We start from the raw sequence: 21,370 nt of genomic DNA on the forward strand, positions 1-21,370 counted from the left end.
CCCAGTGAAAGTAAGGTCAGATTTAAAGAACACGCCCAAAATTTACCTGCTTAACATAAGTTGGTGGGCTTCAATAGTTTGTTTTTGAGATCATCAAATACTGTAAAATAACTTCCATTTTGCCCTGATTGAGCTGCAAGAAATGTTTAGCCTGTCAAATAGTCAGTACCGGAGGGGAGCCAAACAGGTAGGGACAGATGTTTTGAGCACACCATGAACAAAGCAGTGGCCCTTGAAGAGGACACTATATATATAGATACAGTAATGGGCCCTAAACTGAGCCTAGTGGGACAGCATAACTGAAGGCTGAAGAAGAAGAATAGACATTGCCTAGGATAACAGAATGTGAGTGATTATGTGTGTGCTTACACAGAAAAAGAAAAATGATCATTGTTATTACAGATAGGGGGCAGTAACTGCTGGCAGGTTACATGAGATAAGAAAGCTATGTTTGTGTTTCTGTGTGTGTGTGTGTGTGTGTTTGTGTGTGTTTGTGTGTGTGTGTGGGGGGGGACATGTATTACTTACTTTGTGGGGACATAAATCTCTGTACACAGTCACATTGTGGGGACTGGTCTTACCTATGGGGCTAAAATGGAAGTCATCATAAAGTAAATCATAACATTTCGGGGTGAAGACTTGGGCTAAGGTTAGGGTAAGGTAAGTTTAGGTTCAGGTTGAGGATAGGGTTAGGCATTTAGTTGTGATGGTTAAGGTTACGGTAAGGGGCAAGGGAATGTCTTATGTCAATGAGTGTCCTCACAAGGATAGAAGTACAAGAATCTATGTGTGTGTGTGTGTGTGTGTGTATGTGTGAGTGACTGCACTTATTATTGGTGGTCTGAATGAGCAACACATCCATGCCACAGATTCATGGTGCTCACAAGACACAGACTTTTTCACAACATCAGGAATTTAAATTTTAAGCCAGACACACACCCCCAGATACACAGAGAGCAAGGCAAAGTAATGCATGGTGCACAGTTTGCTGAATCAGAGGGCCATATGGCCCTCTTCAGTTCAGTCAGACTTCCAGGATCCTCCTCCAGCCAGACACAGTCTATTTTCATAGCTTCGCTGAATATATTCCTCGCCCCTTTTCCTGTCTGCTTCCTTTCTTTCTCCTCTCTCTCTCTCTCCTTTCCAGTGTTTTCATAGCATGCCTGAGACTCACATGCCAGGCTTAGAAAAACATCCATGCCTCCTCCTCCCTCTGTAACCTCAATATCTGCCTACTTCTCTTTGTCTGCAGCTCACAGTCTCCATCCTCCAACTCCTCCACTATGTCTTCCTCTCCGGCGAAAGACAGAACCAGTGTGCAGGCCGGAATGTTGTGGCAGAGCCCACATATGCACGATGTGGATGTATGAACAGAGACAGAGATGAGCAGACCAAAGGAAGGAGATATGAAAGGTGAAAACCAGCAAGGTTAGCAGTGGTGTGCACAGAGGGGGGGCAGGGGGGGGGCACTGCCCCCCCCTCGTGGCCCAGTTTTTGAAAAATGCGTGCTAAAGTGCCCTCTTGGGCATGCTAAAGTGCCCTCTTCGGAGCCAAAACACGCGCTAAAGTGCCCCCTGGGAGCCAAAACACGCTCTAAAGTGCCCTCTTGTACTCCAAAACGCGTGCTAAAGTGCCCTCTTGGGAGCCAAAACACGTGCTAAAGTGCCCCCTGGGAGCCAAAATGCGCGCTAAAGTGCACTCTTGGTTGCCAAAATGCGCTCTAAAGTGCCCTCTTGGACGCCAAATGCGTGTTTAAGTGCCCCCTGGGAGCCAAAACGTGTGCTAAAGTGCCCTCTTCAGTGGCGAGGACACGCTTTATGTGCCCTTTTTTTCCTTTCAGCCCCTGCCCTTCAAAAAGTCTGTGCACGCCACTGAAGGTTAGCCTTCTGGACAGGTTGCAGGGCTTATACTAATGTGTCAGGCTGGGTCAGGTTGATTTAGACATAACAGCAGGTAATGGGTCAGTTGATGAGGAGCGTTGGAGGTATACAGCGGTTTTGCAAAACTGCAGAAATGCAGGACAAAAGATGAAAAATGCCTCTTTGCAACCTACATTGCATTTTTTTTTGCTGCACATAGGATGAAAACTCTTGTGTTAATGTGTGGCTGACGCTGATTTTTTTTGGCAGTATTTTGCAAACTCACTAGGTCTGTATGATTTGTAGCAAATGGGAGAAAATATTCCAAACGCTGTGTTGGGAACTAGTTGGGGCAAATGTCAATATTTGAGCAGTATTTTACATTTATAAGGTGACAGTGAAGGGTTAAATCCGAGCACTGACTGTCACGACCAGCTGCTATCACAACACATATGCACATAATTACAGACAACTGCTCCTTAGAAGGACAACAGCTATAGGCCCGAGCAACTACAATAACAAGCATAAAGACAGCAAGCGTGTGGCGTGTGCGTGCGCGTGTGTGCATGAGCAGAGAAGCTGTGTGTGTTGTTCAGCAGCCCAGTGGGTGGGTCTGTGTGAAGAGGGACAGAAAAGGCAAGGTGGCAGAAATGACCACATGAGAGCTACGTAATGCGTACATCGGTGCAGGATTTGCACATCTCTGACAATAAGATGCTGTGGAGCCAAGCTGAGCTATGCTACCACGCTATCTGTGCATCTAGGGTGTGTCTGTGTATGTGGATGTGTGCAAATACACAACAATCCAGTGATGCTTGAAACAATAAAGCTTCTAGACAGCAGTCTCTTCCTTGAGAACACTTCGTCTGGGGTTTAATAGCAGGCTGGTCCTTGTATGGCAGGAGGGAAAACAGTGAGAGTTGACTAAATTAACAGAAAGTGAGATGTAGAGGTTATCCTTGTCGTTTTTGAAGAAAACATGTAATCCACAGTATTATCTTCCTTCTGTGGGCATGGTGATTTTTCTCAGGATCCAGACGTGTTCAGGGAACACAAACAGCATCAATCCTCATCCAGCGAATTGAGGGACTGTTGCCTAGGCTACAAACATTTGATTAGGAATGATACATCAATAAAAACCTGATCTTGCAGTGGAAAGGCCAAGAGTATTGGGGCGCATAGATTCTTCTATCCTTTCTGATGTCATGGCTGTGTTGCAGGAACTCCTCTGACTCCGGTGGGTCTTTTCCAATGGGAAACCAGGATTTGGATCCGAACTGAATCTTGCACTCAGGTGAAATTTGCAAGGCCTGATGGGGTTTTGGCGCAGTTTTGTTGTTCGGGCTCTTGTTTTTACATATAGGCCAATCTTTGTTCAACCATGTGGTGAGGTCCCAACACCTGCTAAGGTAAATCAACATTAACTGTTACCCTAATATGAATCTTATCCTATTTCAAACATGAATCTTAAAACCAGCTACTATGTCTGCACCAGTTCAGTTTAAATGAGAGCAGCACAACGGCCCTTTCCATATTCTTCATTTTTGGAATGAAATACACACATATAAAATGTGTGCTTCAGCTGTACTCATTCTAAGCTATCTTGCACAGTTAAGGACACATGAGTCACTGCTGATGTGTAAGAAGTAAGTATTTTGTGAGCACATGTGCGTCATGATAATTGCATCCATATTTGACTTTCTGGACCTCTCTCTGTCTCTCTCTGTCTCTCTCTGCCAGAAGGAGGGGGAATTCCTCCCAAATGTACCAACATCCACATTTGCAAATAAACACAAAAGACTGACTGTAGTTGAGACACCAGATCCAAATAAACTCCTCAACCCTCCCCAAGGGAGTATACTGTGGATCCACTCTACCACTTCTAACTACTAATGAATGAGGAACTCTTTTGATCCCTGAGTTGACGAGGTACACCCTCCACAGCACTGCAGTGGGGCATGGTTTGGTTGTTTATTTATTTCATTACTGATTGATGTTTTTTTTTTAGTGATGATAGCAGTGCCAAAATCTTTCCCCCTTCATACACCCTTGGCTGCTAAACGTTGGAGCTTTAATTTATGGACCAGTCACTCTAGCCACCAGGTCATCCTGCAGCCATGAAATTAAATGGTAAAGAGACTGCACTTACAATGTCTGCACTTTTCAGGCTTAACGGACAAAGTGCTGTACAATTGGACTCTCATTCATACACACTCACATGACAATGCCAACGGCGTTGTCATGCAAGGTGCTTGCCTGTCAATCCAAAGCAACTTGAGCTTTTGTGTGTCACCCAAGCACACTTCGACGTTCGGACAGGGGGAGCCTGGGTTCAAACCGGTTGTTCCATTGTACATGACAATGGTCTGGGGCATTGGACCCTGGTGATCTCATCGGTCATCAGCTCAGTTCATTGCTGGAGGATAATGGTTAGGTGAATGTAAGAAGAGGGTTAAGTAGGTGGAGTTAGCACAATGGTGACTGCTGTACGTGTGTGTACCTGACATCTCCCGTTAACACACAAGTCAGCCTCATATGGTCCACAGGGCGTGCCATCCATCACTCTGTCAGCCATCAGGACTGGGACATCTCGACCCACTGGGCTGCAGAACAACACACACGGCTTCTCTGCTCATGCACACACACACACACACACACACACACACAATCATGTCGTTAGTGTAATGACCAGGAATGGAAAGGCTACTAGAATGTTAAGCGCAAATAAAAGTACTGTTCCTTTGAAGATAGTTTAGTCAAGTAGAGGAAAAATTACTAATGTAAAAATGTACTTGGATGAAAGTAAAAAGTAAGTCAGTTAAACTGTACTCTGCGTAAATGTTTCTGTGTTACATTTTTGAAAAATGGGGCTGGTATCTGATGATAACCTTGACTCCAAAAACACTGGGGTGCTGTGTAAGACATTAATAAAATAGAAGGTGATCATTTGCTATACCTTTTGACAAATATTCAATTAAATACAGTACAAAGAAAATATATTTAATATTTCGCCTCAGCTTCATTGATTTTTGTCGGGACAGGGGCAACAAAACACTGGGAAAGTTGTGGAATGCTCAAAAGACCTCATTCCACAGGTAAACAGGTTCATTCAGGTGAAAGTATCATGATTGGCTATGACAACACAGAGCTGTATAAATAACAAATTTCACAGACTACAGCCCACAAACATAAATACTGAATCAAAGGACAAAATAACACAGGTTTTACACAACACAGTGCAGAAATATGCTACATTGCTTGGCAACGGTGGTTGTTGGCATCGCCATCTGGAGAGTGAGTTTGAACAATGCTTGAGTTTCCTGTAGCAGTCGTCTAGCTGAACAGCATTCTGTGAGCTTTGTGGACAGTCAAGTTTTCTGCTATACCATCAAGTTCTCCCCTTATTCATTCCCAGAGTATAACACTGTAAAACCAGTTCACTCAGCCGCTTTGTTCCACTATAACCAGTCCACTCAGCCTCTCTGTCCCACTAAAACCAGTCCACTCAGCCTCTCTGTCCCACTAAAACCAGTCCACTCAGTCTCTCTGTCCCACTAAAACCAGTCCACTCAGCCTCTCTGTCCCACTATAACCAGTCCACTCAGCCTCTCTGTCCCACTAAAACCAGTCCACTCAGTCTCTCTGTCCCACTAAAACCAGTCCACTCAGCCTCTCTGTCCCACTATAACCAGTCCACTCAGCCTCTCTGTCCCACTATAACCAGTCCACTCAGCCTCTCCGTTCCACTATAACCAGTCCACTCAGCCTCTCTGTCCCACTAAAACCAGTCCACTCAGCCTCTCTGTTCCACTATAACCAGTCCACTCAGCCTCTCTGTCCCACTATAACCAGTCCACTCAGCCTCTCTGTCCCACTAAAACCAGTCCACTCATCCTCTCTGTTTCAACATAACCAGTCTACTCAGCATCTCTGTCCCACTAAAACCAGTCCACTCAGCCTCTCTGTCCCACTAAAACCAGTCCACTCAGCCTCTCTGTTCCACTATACTATATTGGCATTAATGCACTTAGTTATTCAAATAACTACCCTTAATATCTCCTATGTTCTAACCAAACCTGCTCCTACCAGATCCCATCAATCAGCTGTCTGTGATCACCAAACCAAAACCACTCTCAACACAGTGGAAAGAGGTCAAAGGTCACAGACCATGAGTAAGTGGACGGGCGGAGAAAGATCAAGGAGAACATTCACATCTGACCCCAGACACCATCTCTGAACAGTGATTGGAGTTCTCCCATCTCCATTTCTCTTTGTATACAGCCTCCTGTTATCATGTGACTGAAGTTCCAAAATTGGGTCACATGACGACACCTGAGCGAGTTCTATCCGCTGATGAAGACTGTCAGAAGCAGTTGGACACTTAATAAAAAAACTAGAAAGTGGACACCAGGAATGTCTAGATTGTCCCAGTTTATTTGTAGAATTGTGCATCTGCATCAGGTCTGTGCTATTGAAGCCTCTCTTGATCAGAAGTAATGAATTACATTTTGTCTCGTTACTGCAACAAAGTTGTTTTTTTAAGATTTTTTTTCTTTTTGCTTTTATTTACAGAGAGGAGAGTGACAGAGTGGAAAGAGGAGAGAGAGGGGGGACAGAGTGTGGCGACAGGGCCATAGAAGGACACTGAAGGCTCAAAACAAACTTATTGAAGGTTGTAACTCACACTCTGGAGGACAGCGTTGACAACCACTGCGCTGCATGGGAACATAGTGTGTGTGTTATGTTTAATCACATTCGCCGACTACCTTCCTCACTCTCTGATGGATCATCTGGTGTTTCCAGTGTCACTATATGGTAGAGATTGTTTTGTCATACAAACAAAACCAAAGTCGATGACGAAGTCTCATGCTCAACTGCTCACTGGTGAAAGTTGCTACTTTGACCCACGACTGATTGTATTAAAGAGCACAACATCATATCTCTTCATTTGATCATTCTGTCACAGTTATGGGTTGTCATTTGTCCAGCTTATTGGCTGCTCAATGTGGAGGAGGCGGGTTTTAGCTAATACAAGTCAGTCAGAGGACAGACGAGAGGGAGAGAGGACGAGAGAGGAGACTCAAACGCAGGGAAGTTGCAGAAGTTGTGGCTTGTTAGTAGCTGGTAATTAATTCCCCTGGTCGTATGAATTTCTTCATGACCACCTCTGCCTGACATTTGAAAGTGACTCATCTGTGGCTCGACTCATTCACATTCTCAGTGGTAGTAAATGCCGTGCTGGATTAAAAACACCAATTGGACAATTTTGTGGTCCTTCAAAGTCAGTGTTTTAGAAGCTTCTTTACCATTTACAAGAATACAAGTACACTACTAATGCAAATACTGAAAGAATTTAAATCCTTTTTTTGCATAAAGCTTTAAATATATTACAAATACTAAGCATTATTTGAGCCTGAAAGTTAATTCTTGATCTTGGAAATAGTAGTTTGATGTAGTAACCTTGACTCAAGGTCCACTTAGGTTAGTTTTTACTCCTGCTGTTGATGAAGACTATGGACCAGGTGAAAGCTACAACTTAAGATAGTAAGTGGACCTTGAGTTAAGATCATTTGATCAATCTACTATGATAGCACTGAAGTCGACATCAGTGCTAAAAGGTTCGGTGGTAATACTTTTGTTAGGTGTGTATTAAACACTATCCTGGAAAAATAAACTCTGAAGGACTGACTCCAAAGACAGCAAAGGATGGAAGACAGGCCATTCATTTTTCTACCCTCACAGTAAATATATTTGCATCTTGTTAGAAGGTAAACAGTTCCCATAATTAACCAGAAGTGAGAGAGCCTTTGTCTATCCATTGTTGTCCTTTTCCAGTCCAGGTTGTGCCAGCTGAGAGGTGACCCTGCTGGCTGCAGCGGGTCTGGCGGAGAGTAGGAGCATCTGTTTGGAACCACATCAGTCCACTTTGAACCCAAAGTAATCTGTTTGTATATCTGTATATCATGTTTCTAGCTTGTACTGGCTGTGAAGCCAAATCACCCTCTGGAACAGTAAATCTAAATTTAAAGGTCACAGGTATTGCATGAAATTCCTACTTTAACTCTTCTGGTCAGTTATATGACACCTGTGGTGAATTACTTCCACCAGCATCTCTATTACATCTCCTCACTTCATAGCCACATCTCAGTTCAGAGCCAAGAAAAAGCTGATCCACAGCAGGCTGCCCAGCAACAAGTACCGAAATATAATGATATTAATGCAAATGTATTTATACAAAGTGAATCCATAACTCACACAGCAGGTAATGAATTGTGGGGTACTGAAGCCCTGCAAAGGACACAACAGTTGAAGCTGACAGAGCTTTTAGAATAGGAGAGCCTTGAAAGACCATTATCACATACCCAACGTTGAAATGCACACATCAAAGAAGCCAGTATTAGGACTCAGCTCATGTACTAATGTACTCATGTACTAACTCAAAGTGAATTTCAAAGTTATTGCATTTACAGATAAAATCAACGGAAAGTGAGTTGCACAAGTTGGCCCCTACACACTAATGAATTCCCTCTAGGCAGTATGAAATACAGGTAAACCAATTCATGTGACTTTAAAATGTTTCAACTTGAACATAAAATTTGTTCTTAAACCAAGACTGTTTGACTCCACTTCATGAACATACAGAGCTCCAAGGGAAAAGACGAGGGAATGGAGGACTCGACGTTCCTCATTGATTTTGAGATCAGACACAGTCTGAGCAGTTCCATCAATGCACAGAGCCACACACACACACACACACACACACACACACACACACACACACACATACACTTGAGCTGCATTTAAAGTTGTTCCCTACAACCTACAACTATACATACATACAATCAAGTTCTATATATGAAATTACATATAAATTGATTTGATTTTCACAATGCTTGTCTGTAACAATTGTGTGAGTTTGTCTACAATATGTCACATGTTCTGATTGCATTATACAATATGTTTGTATTTGCTTTATGAAGTATGTTGCGTGGTTTGTCTGTATTCACATGGGTCATTTTTTATTTGGTTGTTTGCTTTAGTCTGTTTGATTGCTATTTTTTGACAAAACATGTTTCATTTTAAGCTGACAGGGGAAAGTTTAGATATTTTTGGTTATCCCAATAATTACTATTGCTATTAATATACATATTTACATGTATATTTTGCTCTCTCAACAATATTATTTTCCAACAGAATTCCACAAGTCAGCCTTACTGAAGAAACATCTGTAGTATATAATCCTTTATTTTACCCAGGTTGTGTACAGTGTGGTCAAAAGCACTGCCCACTTCCAAGCTTCTGTGTTTAGTGGCAGAACATGGCAAAGCACAAGAACAAAGATAATTTACAATAATTGAGTATTTATGACTCTGTGTTTATATCTGCCAACATAAACAGTAAAAAATGTGTGTATAAAATCCTGATGGTGCTGCAGCCTGTTGGAGTAAATTAACTCTGGCCATTGCTTGGCTTTCAAGTAGCACATGAATCATTCCAACAGTGAAAGCTTTAATTCAACTATCGCTCCCTGAGCACAGGAATTAAGAGCATTCATTTTAAAGCTGCCACCCCTCTGTCACTTTTTACATTTATCCAAACACTGTTGACGTCCATGGTTCTTGACACCTTTTAGCACACACAAAATCAAAGTAGTGGGAATGTTTCCATCCAGTTTTCTTTCCACCATTTCTCATCTGACAACACCTGACCGTGTGAGGATAATTATGGAATAACAAAAATCAGTGTAGGATCTTTGCTGGGAAAAGCAGCAGTGTGGTTTTTCTGTCACTGTATCTGCATCTGCTGTTCTTTCTCGTGGTGTACTACAAGGTTCTGTTCTGGGCCCTTATTGTTTTTCCTTCTATACATGAGATTGTACAGCGTACCTTTCATGTAATCTGAAATAAATTTGGTCTAACTTGGAACTGTCCTGTAGGTGTCACTCCAGCATTTCTATTACTACTGTAACTCTCTTTTTCTTTGCCTCAGCAGGACATTAAAGATGCAGGGTGATGATACCAGGGTCCTGACCAAGTCTACTGAGAGGTCTAACATCAGACTCCACATTTAAACCTAAAGGTGACTTTCTCTTTTGAATTATGTCTCAGAATTTTTGGAATTGACTCCAATTGACCACCTCAAATGTATAAAAACTGGACAATTTAAAAAAAAAACAGGTCAAGCCTTTTTATTCCTTTTTCCATGGCATCTTGCCTATGGAAAGAAATTATAGGATGGATAGGAGGGTATTGCTACAGTAGGAATATGTGTGTGTGTGTGTGTGTGTGTGTGTTTGTGTGTGTGTGTATGTGTGTCTCACCATCATTAATAATAGCCGTCAGCATGCTGCCCTTCTTCTTGCTAGCATGTCGGTCATAGGACAGACACTGCAGGTCTCTGAAGCTTGGTGCCCCTTTGGGACAGGGAGGACCTTCACAGGCCTTGTGCTCCACGCTGGCCTTCTGACAGTGTCTCCCACCAGGGCCAGGCCTACATGCAAAAACACACACACACAAAACCATGGTATGAAGACTCAGTTTAGGAAGGAGAAAGAGGCTAACAAGAAGATGTAACCATCAGTGTCTACTGAGATGAATTAACAGATTCTTTGAGCAGGTATGATCATAATAGTGCAAACAGGTCAGGCTCTTTTTTTTTAAACACATAATTCAAAACATGAATTTTATGACTACTAACAGAAGATCCTTCATCCCAACTAATTAAAAGAATAAAATATTTTAGTTTAGTTGGAAAGATCTCTCTCATAGACAGACAGACAGACAGACAGGTGACATACGGAGGGTTGTCACATTTCCTCTGTCTGAACTGGACTCCAGTACCGCAGGTCCTGCTGCACATGCTCCACTGGCTCCATGGACTCCAGTCACCATCCACATGCTGAGGGATGGGAGTCTTACTGACACACTCGCCTGCCCTGCACCACTGACACACACACACACACACACATACGCAAATTAAAATGATTTCAAATGCACCTCACACTCATCAGAGTCATCATTCTGTCAGAAGCTGCTGTCTGAGAGAGGTGAAGAGCTGAGTATTTTGTGCATGGAAGCACAGTGTGTGAGTGAGACAGTCCTACCTTGTCTGCTCCACACTCTGTTCCATCCAGAGGAGGATCCAGTTTTGTCTTGCAGGATGCATCTCCCTCCACTAAACACCACAGGCCAGCACACATCAGGTGCTGACACACACACACACACACAAACAGAAATATGGGAGAAACCATAAATTGTCACATAAATGTCTGTAGTCATATGCTTTCAGCATTCAGCCTCGTATTAATATACTCCTGAAGTCCATCAGTATAACAACAGAGTCACATCATACCAAGCAGCAACCTCTGGGGCTGAAAAACTAAGCCAACGCAAGTGCCAAAAACCCCATATTAAAAAGGCAGAAATAACCATTTTTACAGCCTGGTACACAAAATGGTTTTCGTCTCAACTCCTCCCACGCTCCACCTCTTTGTCATCTTTTCTATCAGTAAATGAAAGTAGACCTGCTGATGCTTCACATTAAACGCCTATCAAGAAAGTGAAGGATTGTGCCCTCTGAGCCATTAGAGGCTTGTCATATGAAACAACTGTGCACCTGTTGGGTTTGCATTAACACCAAGCAGCAGGATAATATGACAGAGTTTAACATAAGACCTGTCCCTCCTCTATTAAGTCACTACCAGGTGGATCCAGACTGCAGCAACCTACTTAATATCAGGCCTCAGCCACAGAGGTCCTACTGCTGGAATCTCAAGAATTTTTACAACAAAAAAGTGAGCAAAACAAAAAAATTCAGTTGAAAACCTGCATCTACTTTCTACTGTATAAATGCTGTACATTCAAAATTTACAGTGACCTACATGCTTGTAAAATTATAAAAAATGTATTTTATTTTGATGTTTTGTCTCTTCCTTGTCTGTTTGGGGGGGGGGGGGGGGGGGGGGGGGGGGGGTTGTTGAGTGGTTTGTGGAAGGTGCTGACTCCTTGTGAGTTGAAGGCTCTCATTAGATGTTCTGTCTCCTGTAAAGGAGTCCCACCTTCTGCCACAGCACACCTAAGCAGTCCTGTTGAGCACTAAGTATAGATGTGTGTGTGTATGTGAGCACGTCCCCCGTGAAGACCAGAACGAGCAGGTTACAGTGAGCTGTGATCTTCTCTTTGCTCTTGCTTTGACAGACAGACAGACAGACAGACAGACAGACAGACAGACAGACAGACAGATAGATAGATAGATAGATAGATAGATAGATAGATAGACTTTATTTATCCCAAGATGGGAAATTGCAATTGATGAGACCCTCTGCTAACATAACAAGAGACCGTGTCTTACACTGTAGACGAAGCACATCCTGCTTAAATTGTCAGTTTACTTGAATGTGTGCGCCTCTTATGAAAGCTCACATGACGAGTTCCCAGCCGACTTTGATGTGATGCAATCAAAGCGACTTGGCAAACTATCACATGCTGTTGACTGGATAAATGATTTACCCTCTCCTTGATCTAGTCCTCTTTTCATCTAGCTCTAGCTCTCCTAACGAGTGATCGGAAACATAATACGTGCTCCTTGTTCAGTTGCTGATAGTCCACTTAGGATGGATGGAAACTGTTGTGTTCTGGTGGCTGACAACACATACAGTCAGCAGGGACCGAGCCTACAGGGCTTTGAACAGAGTGTCATTTTTCCAGTTTTGGATTTCAGTTGTTCAGTCACCTGATGAGTGTGTGTGATTTGTGAAGCAGTCTGTGCAGGAGGTCTGCTGCTAGTTGCTTGTGAGTATTTCTTCATTATTGTTTTGTTTTTAGACTGCTGCTGTATAATGAAGTTAGTGAAATACGGTATGCTTTGTAGGTTATTTTTGGTCCAAGACTTGATGTGAATGTAAACTTTTAGATTTCTGAATCTTTTTGTTGTTTGTGCATTTATCTGTACCTCTATGTACTGTATTTAAAGTTTTTAAAAAATGTGTTAAAATTACATGTTGTCCTATCTAATACTTCATTTAATGAGATGACTTGTCTGACTTGGTTGCTGATCCTCTGCAGTGCTAAAATGAGCACTTATAGTAAATGGGCCCCTCTAAAAGAACAGCTGGCCCCAGTCAGCCCCCTGTGGCTTAAATGAGCTACAACGGCCACTGATCAAGATCAAGGCAGACTTTATTTGTCCCAGTGGCCAAATTTGTTTTAGACATCTGGTAACTTCTTGTTATCTTTATTGTAAAATTGATGAATTGGTTTAGTTGAAGCATGGAAAAGCACTCTCAAGTTCGGTTTTCCTCTTAGCTCATTGTTAATGTTTTTTAACAGACTGAAAAAAATCAATTTGTGTCAATGGAATTGCTGCAACTAATGGATTCTCTCACTAACTGCTGAAGGCTGGCAAACCGACTCGTGACTACATGCTGCTGGCCACTTACAGTAACGACCTTTAAAAAAAGAAAAGACTAAAAAATGCTTTTCAGACAGAAGTGAATGGCACAACTACAACTACATTTGTTTGAATTTATTGTGTTAACTTATTGTCCTGTTTGCAACTGAAAACACAACTAGACCCTACGGAAAGCCCGCTCAAGGGGAGTCTAACCACCACTTGACTGGACCAATGGATACAAGGAGTGGTTGCTGAAAATCCCACCACAACTTCAGGTCAGAACAGACTCTGCTGAATCAAGGAGGACCACTAGTACTATCAATGTGGGGCCCTCTTAAATTCTAAATATCAGTGGATATCCTTGTTTTATAGTAGGTTAGATACATCATATATATGTTCTGAAAACAAAATAACATGTGACTTTTAAAAGAGTAGGGTGTTGTACCTCCATGTCATTGCAGAAAGTGGCATTGGTTCCAAACAGGATCTGGCACTGTTCATCCACACTGTAGTGCATGCCTGGAAGCTTGGGAGGAAGCCGGACTTGGTAACGGCTCCTGGGGTCTGTGTGCAGTAGGCAGGCACTGGCTTTGGACCTGTTTGAAAGGCACACAAGAGAAGGATTCATACTGTGTGCTTGCCAGAGAACTATTTTATTTCCAAGATTTTTTTTTCCATCGTCAAATCTGAATCCAAAGGAGACTTGGCATTTACAGCAGAGAAGACTTGAACAATGTTAGTTGTTATTTTGAAAGCAGATGTAGATGAGTATTGATGGGGACAACAAAGGATATATGGTACAGGCCAAATTGAGTGTGATGTGCATCTGCTGTTTGTCTAGTTTCCCAGGGCTGATTGGAAGGATGCGTTTATCTTTCTGCAAAAATCTAAACGGACAATGATTGTCGTGTCCAGTCTTGAAGTAACACATGATTCAAAAGACGCAAACTTTTGGGCTGAAAGCCAACGTGGAAGTGCCAAAATTGCAGTACCACAAATGGCCATTGGAAGCTGACTCCAAAGGCAAGTCAATCCTTATAGACTTTAAAAATGACTTTACATCAGTCTGGCACAAACACTGGTTGTGGTCTCTGTTGCTAATTTCCCTGTTTATGACAAGTGGATGGGGGTTAACTCACTCGTTTCAATTTTATTAAGGCACAAAGTTTGACATAATTATGGTCATTTGAGAGACAGCTAGCCGCTCAGTTTCAGAAACCAGGTTTCATTCGGCCTTCCTCTCACGCACACTCCACCGCTCTGCCCATGTCTGGATTAGCCTGGAGTTTGGCAGTCAGGCACTGCCACAATGGCCAGAAACCTATGGGTGCCATCAGGGAGACTATGCCCATACATTATCCAATCTATGGTCATTCTACACAGTGTAAATCAGGGTTGAGGACAATCACCAAGTATGTAGCAAACTTAATAAAGTATGCCTGAACTAGGAACAGAACACTGCTCTAGCTGTTGCATTTCCCACAAGTATAGTTTTAGATATACAGTTTTTAATCTGGGAATTAGATTATCAATTACCTATCAACTACTCTTAAAATTACCTGTAGAGTGAATGTGAGTATCATGGTCCGTCTATATGTGTGTGTCATCACATAAAATCAGGAGCAATTTAAGAGTTCAGTGTCATGCTCATGTGCAGCCAGGGGTGACACCACCAGCTGAACTGCTTTAGAACCTGAACTACAGTCGGCCCATACCAAATTCTCTTATCAGAACAGTTCATAAGAAAGACTTCTTCCCCTTCACAGTCAGGGAGAAAAGAAGTGAAAGGAGAACACATCCATAATAATCATGAGACAACCACTCTCACTCCCAACTCTTCAATTTTCTTGCCAACTGCATGGAAGAACAGGTGAGTTAGCAGCTCAGTTCAAACAGCAATATTTTGTAATCACAACTGGATTTAGTGAGTGGTCTGATGTATTATTGCAGGGAAGTTTGACATGGACACTGTGTGTGTGCGTGCGTGCCTGTGTGTGTGACACTGCTATGAACAGGTAAAAAGTTACTCTTAGATCAGAACAATGGCTGTAATCACGGTGACTGTACACAACAAAGAAATACAGGATGAGTAAACGATACATTTGAGCTGTAACCAGTCTGTAAATTCAGACAGTCCACAGGGGCAGATTCATGAATACATAGCAGGTTTTCAGCATACATCCTGATTTTACATTCACTCAGCTGGAAACGGGCCCTCATAATGCTCCTTAGATGTTTGTTTGATTCTGAGCATGTGAGGCCCCACCCATATGGCTCTCAGCTTTATTCAATTTCAGTCTTTTAGACAAATGGCCAGTGGCCAGATGTTACTCTGAAGTTAGAGTGTAACAGGGGGCGCTTCATTTTCAGGCTCAATTCAGTGGAGCATGTGGACTTTTACTTCGAATACCTCAGCGACATATAGCTGATTAATACATTTGTACTTCAATTTAAAGTCTAACTGAAATAATGTTTAGTAATCACTTTCTTACAGTCCAAAAATGTGTTTTTTTAACTGTATTTTTAAGTTAGCTTTATACAGTTGCACAAGTGCTGGTAGTGGAAGTTGTGTCCTTGAACAGCCCATCGAGGGCACCGCAGGATTCTGGTTAACCACCTACACAAAAACAAAAAATATTGAATTAGATTTTTCTGGGACATAGTAAAGTGTTATTTGTCCTAGAAACTCTGTCACACTCACCTGAGTACCTTTGTAGGCCACTGCAATGAGGCACCTGCTGGGCTACTGTTGCATCAGACATCATGGGAAAACAAACCAAAACAAATAAAACACTCTTCAATCCATACTTGTATGCATTGTAAAAATGCTGTTTTATTCCCAGTGTTGTGAGCATACATTTCATTAATTTCCATTGTATTGGGGTTGATGCAGAAATCAACCAGATATGGCAAATATGTTTGTCTGCTTGTTTTTGTTTGTGTTTTTCTTTCTGAAAGAAACCTCTGCTCACTAAAACTGACCCGAATCTAATCATGGACCAATGAAATTTGCTGTTTATGGGATCAAACAAGGATCAAGACAATTATGAGACTGTGAAATGATGTTCAGAAGTTGTTTTTAAATCCTGTAGTTGTATATCCGCCTTTAAAAAAACTGCACAAAATATTGAAGTTGTGGAAAACGTTTACATAAAATGTATGTCCACATTAAATCAAGTATGAGGTTAGTTGGAGAGAAAATCACATCTGAGTACAGATTTAAAGCACAAAACTCTCAGCTTTAAGCAGAGTTTTTTTAACTTCAATGTCTATGTGGAAAATTGGGTTGACTTTCACACAGCAGTCTGCTTTGAGTCTTAACTCTGATGTTCCCTAAAGGCCAATGTTTAGTGGGTGGGAGGCGTTATCTCACAGTAGGAGTGGAGGTTCCACCTCTGTCTGATTTTCCGCTGTTAGTGTCACATAGTGAGCGCTGCTGCAGGAGCAGCACAGTGATCCCTCCCTCAAAGAAATATCTGATTGGATTTGTCTGTCGCTGAGATAAACTGTGCTGCCAGTGGCATTTTTTTTCACTTTTTGCAGCAAGGGTTGACTTTGTGGGGAATGCTTTTTCCAGTCAGTGGAGACTGCTGTTTTGTTACCTTGTCCTAAAAGTCAGCTGTGATTAAATAAGCTAAGATAAGATATACTTTATTAATCTATTCCCAGCTGGGGAAATTCGGGTGTTACAAGCAGCAGGTAATAGCAGTTGGAAAAAAAAAAAAACCAACAGAAAAAGAGAATTAAAAAATACAAAATAAAAGCTGACTATATATATGTAAATTTGATACAAAGGGCTATGTAAAAAAAATTGTACATATATATATAAAATACATATTGCTGCGCAAAGAACTGTAAGAAAAATTACCATAAAAATATACTGCACTAATGCTATTGCACAGAAATAAATATGTATATGTCACAGCAGAATACTATTATGTGTTGATATGCACAGTACTCAGTGAGAGTGGAGAAGAGCAGTATTGCAAAAAACAGTCTGACTATAGAAACTAGTGCCAAGTTAGGCAACGCTGGAGTTGAATAATCTGACAGCTGTTGGTATGAAGGACCTGTGGTAGTGTTCCTTCTTACAGCGTGGATGCAGTAGTCTGTTACTGAAGGAGCTGCTGAGGGCCCCCACTGTGTCATGTAGGGGGTGGGAGGGGTTGTCAATGATTGATGTCAGCTTGGCTAACATCATCCTCTCTCCTACATCCTCAATGGTATCCAGAGGACAGTCCAGGACAGAGCCAGCTCTCCTGACCAGTTTCTTCAGCCTCTTCCTGTCCCTCTCAGAGCTTCCACAGCCCCAGCAGACCACTGCGTAAAAGACTGCAGATGCAACCACAGACTTATAGAAAGTCCTCAGTAATGTCCTACATACTCCAAAGGACCTCAGTCTTCTCAGGAGATGGAGATGACTTTGGCTCTTCCTGTACAGGGCATCAGTGTTAGTGGACCAGTCCAGTTTATTGTTTAGGTGTACACCCAGATACTTGTACTCCTCCACGATCTCAATGTCCAAACACTGGATGCACACCGGTGTAGTCTGTGGTGCTTTCCTGTGGAAGTCAATCACCATCTCCTCGGTCTTGCCGGCATTCATGTGCAGGTGGTTTAGTCCACACCAGTCGACGATGTTAGTGGCAACTTCCCTGTATTCCAAATCATTTCCCTGCGATACACATCCAATGATGGCTGTATCGTTGGAGAACTTCTGGAGGTGGCAGCTGGTTGAGTTGTGTTTGAAGTCTGATGTGTAGAGGGTGAAGAGGAAAGGACAGAGCACAGTACCCTAAGGAGCCCCGGTGCTGCAAACTACCACATCCGACACACAGTCGTGAAGCCTCACATACTGTGGTCTGGTGGTGAGGCAAGTCAATGGTCCATGCAGTCAGGTGACAGTCTAGTCCGGCTCCTTCCAGCTTCCCCCTCAGCAGTGGACTGTGTTGAAAGCACTGGAGAAGTCAAAAACACGACCCTCACGGTGCTCCCAGTGCTCTCTAGGTGGGAGAGAGAGTGATGGAGCAGATAGATGATAGCGTCTTCCACACCAATGCCTGGTCGATATGTGAACTGTAGGGGCAACTGTAGCTTGCTGTTCACCAAGTATAAGTATAATCCTCTCCAGCGTCTTCATCAGGTGGGAAGTTTAGGCTGAAGGGGTTGGGCTCCCTGGGATGCACAGTCTTTGGCACTGGAACCACACAGGAAGTTTTCCAAAGGGCAGGAACTCTCTCCAGGCTTAGCTGAGAGGTAACGTCATCTGGTCTGGGGTCTGGTGGATGGGGGAGGGAATTGGGGTAGAATCAAAAGTGTTAAAAAGCTATCTATCTATCAGCTCATTTGCCCATTCCTGGTCCTCTCTCTGGTGTTGTTCCCCTGCAGGCGCTCCTCCAGCTTCCTCCTGTAGCTCTCCTTGCCTCTCCTGATCTCCCTTTTCAGCTCCCTCTGCACCCTTTTCAAAAAACCCTTTTCTTCTCATTCAGTACATCGCACCTTCCTGGTGGGCACAGTGTTGTCCACACAGAAGTTAATGTAGTCTGTGATGCAGGTTGTCAAACTATCAATGAAGAGCTGTAAGCATCCTTAGTGTTTGCATACAGTAAGTCCAGTGTTTTATTGTCGATGGTGTGACATTTCACATACTGGTTGAAGGTGGGGAAGTGTGGTTGAAATCTCCAGAGATGAGGAGGAAGGCCTGGAGGTGCCATGTCTGCAGCTGTGAGACCACAGGTGCTTGCATACTGCTGCCGCGTCGGCCGAGGGGGCGGATGTACACAGTTATCGCAATGACATGCAAGAACTCCCTCGTAAGGTAATACGGCTGAATGCTAACAGCTTTAACAGCTAGCAGCTCAATGTCTCTTGTGCAGCGCTGCTCCATTGTACATGGAGCAGCGCATAAAACTAGTGAAACTAGTGACGGAGAAAAGACAAGAAACACACAACAAAACACTGAAACAAAGGAAAGCAGTCAGAGCTGCTGTAACTAGCTGCCACTTGTGCAGTGCTATCCTTCACTTCACTAATGAGAGCGGACACCTCATACATAAACCTGTCATGTGTGCACAGGAAACACCATCTGGTCTCTGTTCTTATGCAATAATGCCATTTGATTTAAGAGATGAAAAAAAAAAGTGTCTCCTAGACCAATAAATTTAAAGGACCAGTGTGTAAGATTTTTGGGGGATCTATTGGTAGAATACTGCAGAATATATTCATGTATATATTTATTATTAATAAGTATGTTTTTCGTAACCTTAGAACAGTGCTTCTCAAATAGTGTGACCCCGAAGGACATGCTTTTTTTGCCATACTTGGATAAAGTGTAAATGCACATCCACTACAGTAGGTGGCAGCGGCACTCTCATTGTCAAAATGTGCGCAGGGAGTATTAGCTCTGTTGTGTACATTTTTTTGCACAGACGTGCACACACAGCACAGAACGGTTGATATGAAGTGCAGTAAACAAACCCTCAAGAGAAACTAAGAAAAAATATTTAACAGGGATGAAAAGAAAGGTGGAGATAGACGGAGATAGTGAGACAAACGGAAGTCACCAGAAAGCTAAGACAAGGAAATATGATGAAGCGTATGTAGTGCTTGGCTTCACTGTGAACGTTGGGAGACGAGGAAAGACCGGTGTGTTTACTGTGTCGAAAAATGTTGTCAGCAGACAGCATGAAGCCAAATAAATGAAGGCATCGAGAAATGTTTTCTTCTTCCTGGGGGCGTTACAGAAAATAATTGAGAAGCACTGCCTTAGAATGAGCTCTTGAGACCTACAGAGCGAGCAGGTCCTCTTCCATGGAGTAGGCCATGCTGCACCACCATGTTTCTACAGTAGCCCAGAATGGACAAACCATATATTGGCTCTCGAGAGCGCCTTTTGCATTTTTTGAGAGTGTTGCAGCCACCAAAGGTTCTCTGACACACTTGGCAAAGAGGAGTGAGGCAGGGGTATTCAGTTGGTTGCAATCTGCAACTTCAACGCTAGATCTCACTAAGTCCTACTCACTGGTCCTTTAAGCTTGATGGTTAAATCGTGCGGACACAGATTGAGTTTTTAAGGCTGAAGCAATACCTCACCTTATGTTACCACAGAAATGATGCCAATGAGTTCCATGCAGCAAGGTTTACATATTGTAAAGAGAGCACTGGTCTGATCGGATTGACTGATACCTTAATTTAAGGAATCAGAGTTGTTACCTGGAGACCAACAGCTTTGATCTGTGCATCCCTTATTCAGGTAATTCTGGTAATTTGCATTTTACCCAAACAATATGTCAAGTCACAATTATGAAGCATAATGCAGCTCAGATAGAGCTTCATAAATCCTGGGATTGCTTTCTTTTTTTTCCCCCTAAATTTAATTTAAAATGTTTGAACACATTAGAAGGACCTTGGTGCATCTCCACTTTGTGTAATAACATCTTACTTTGCTCAGGAACCAGGGACAAAAGCCAGCAAGCAACTGTGGAAGAGATCAAGAGACACAGATGGCGAATAGTTGCGTGTTAGTGACAAAATATAAATTATCAGCACTGCTGACATTAAGACAGTGGGTGTAACTTGTCTTATCCTCTCCCACAGCACAGATCAAGTACTGGATACAAATTTCAGTCTGTCAATCTATGAAATCAGCCAATTAATTTTATTATTTACAGAGAACTTCTCTCTGTGTTGGCTGTGTTGTTAGTTTTCCTGTTCTCCTTATTATATTAGCCCTGACAGAAATATATGCACTCATTTAACAGAAATGAGTACTGCATATACACATTGAAAATGTGATTTATACTTCGCACTTCAAAGTTTAAGGAATGTTTTATTTAAAATAAGGCAGCAAATAAGACATGTAAAGCAGTGAGCAGTAAGTCAGTGCCTAAAATACTAATTCATCAGAAACCATGACATCCCAAAACTCAACCATTCCTGAGGTAAAATCACACTTCAATGTAATCCTAGCCTTTATATTAAGCACATGGCTAGCTACGATATTACAGTTAGCATTATCAGAGCACGATACTGTCCAGCATGCTAAATCTCAATGTAAAGATGTCGGCTAACATTAATATAACTAAACTACCATCAGTTTCCTCAACAGCAAAATACCATCT

General features: G+C 42.4%; 1 protein-coding gene across 2 annotated transcripts in view; it reads right to left on the bottom strand.

The window, feature by feature from the left end:
* The window catches only part of adamts17 (ADAM metallopeptidase with thrombospondin type 1 motif, 17), a 108,914-nt gene that overhangs the window by 26,182 nt on the left and 61,362 nt on the right, over positions 1–21,370 (bottom strand). For both annotated transcript variants that reach the window (XM_041935492.1, XM_041935484.1), the window contains exons 10-14: positions 13,696–13,846; positions 10,963–11,064; positions 10,657–10,802; positions 10,180–10,349; positions 4,360–4,487 (exon numbers count right to left, since the gene is read on the bottom strand). In XM_041935492.1, the coding sequence (XP_041791426.1) occupies positions 4,360–4,487; positions 10,180–10,349; positions 10,657–10,802; positions 10,963–11,064; positions 13,696–13,846 (697 nt within the window). The remainder of the gene's footprint in view (positions 1–4,359; positions 4,488–10,179; positions 10,350–10,656; positions 10,803–10,962; positions 11,065–13,695; positions 13,847–21,370) is intronic.

The sequence above is a fragment of the Chelmon rostratus genome, chromosome 1 (genome assembly GCF_017976325.1).
Source record: "Chelmon rostratus isolate fCheRos1 chromosome 1, fCheRos1.pri, whole genome shotgun sequence".
In the NCBI taxonomy this organism is placed as follows: Eukaryota; Metazoa; Chordata; class Actinopteri; order Chaetodontiformes; family Chaetodontidae; genus Chelmon; species Chelmon rostratus.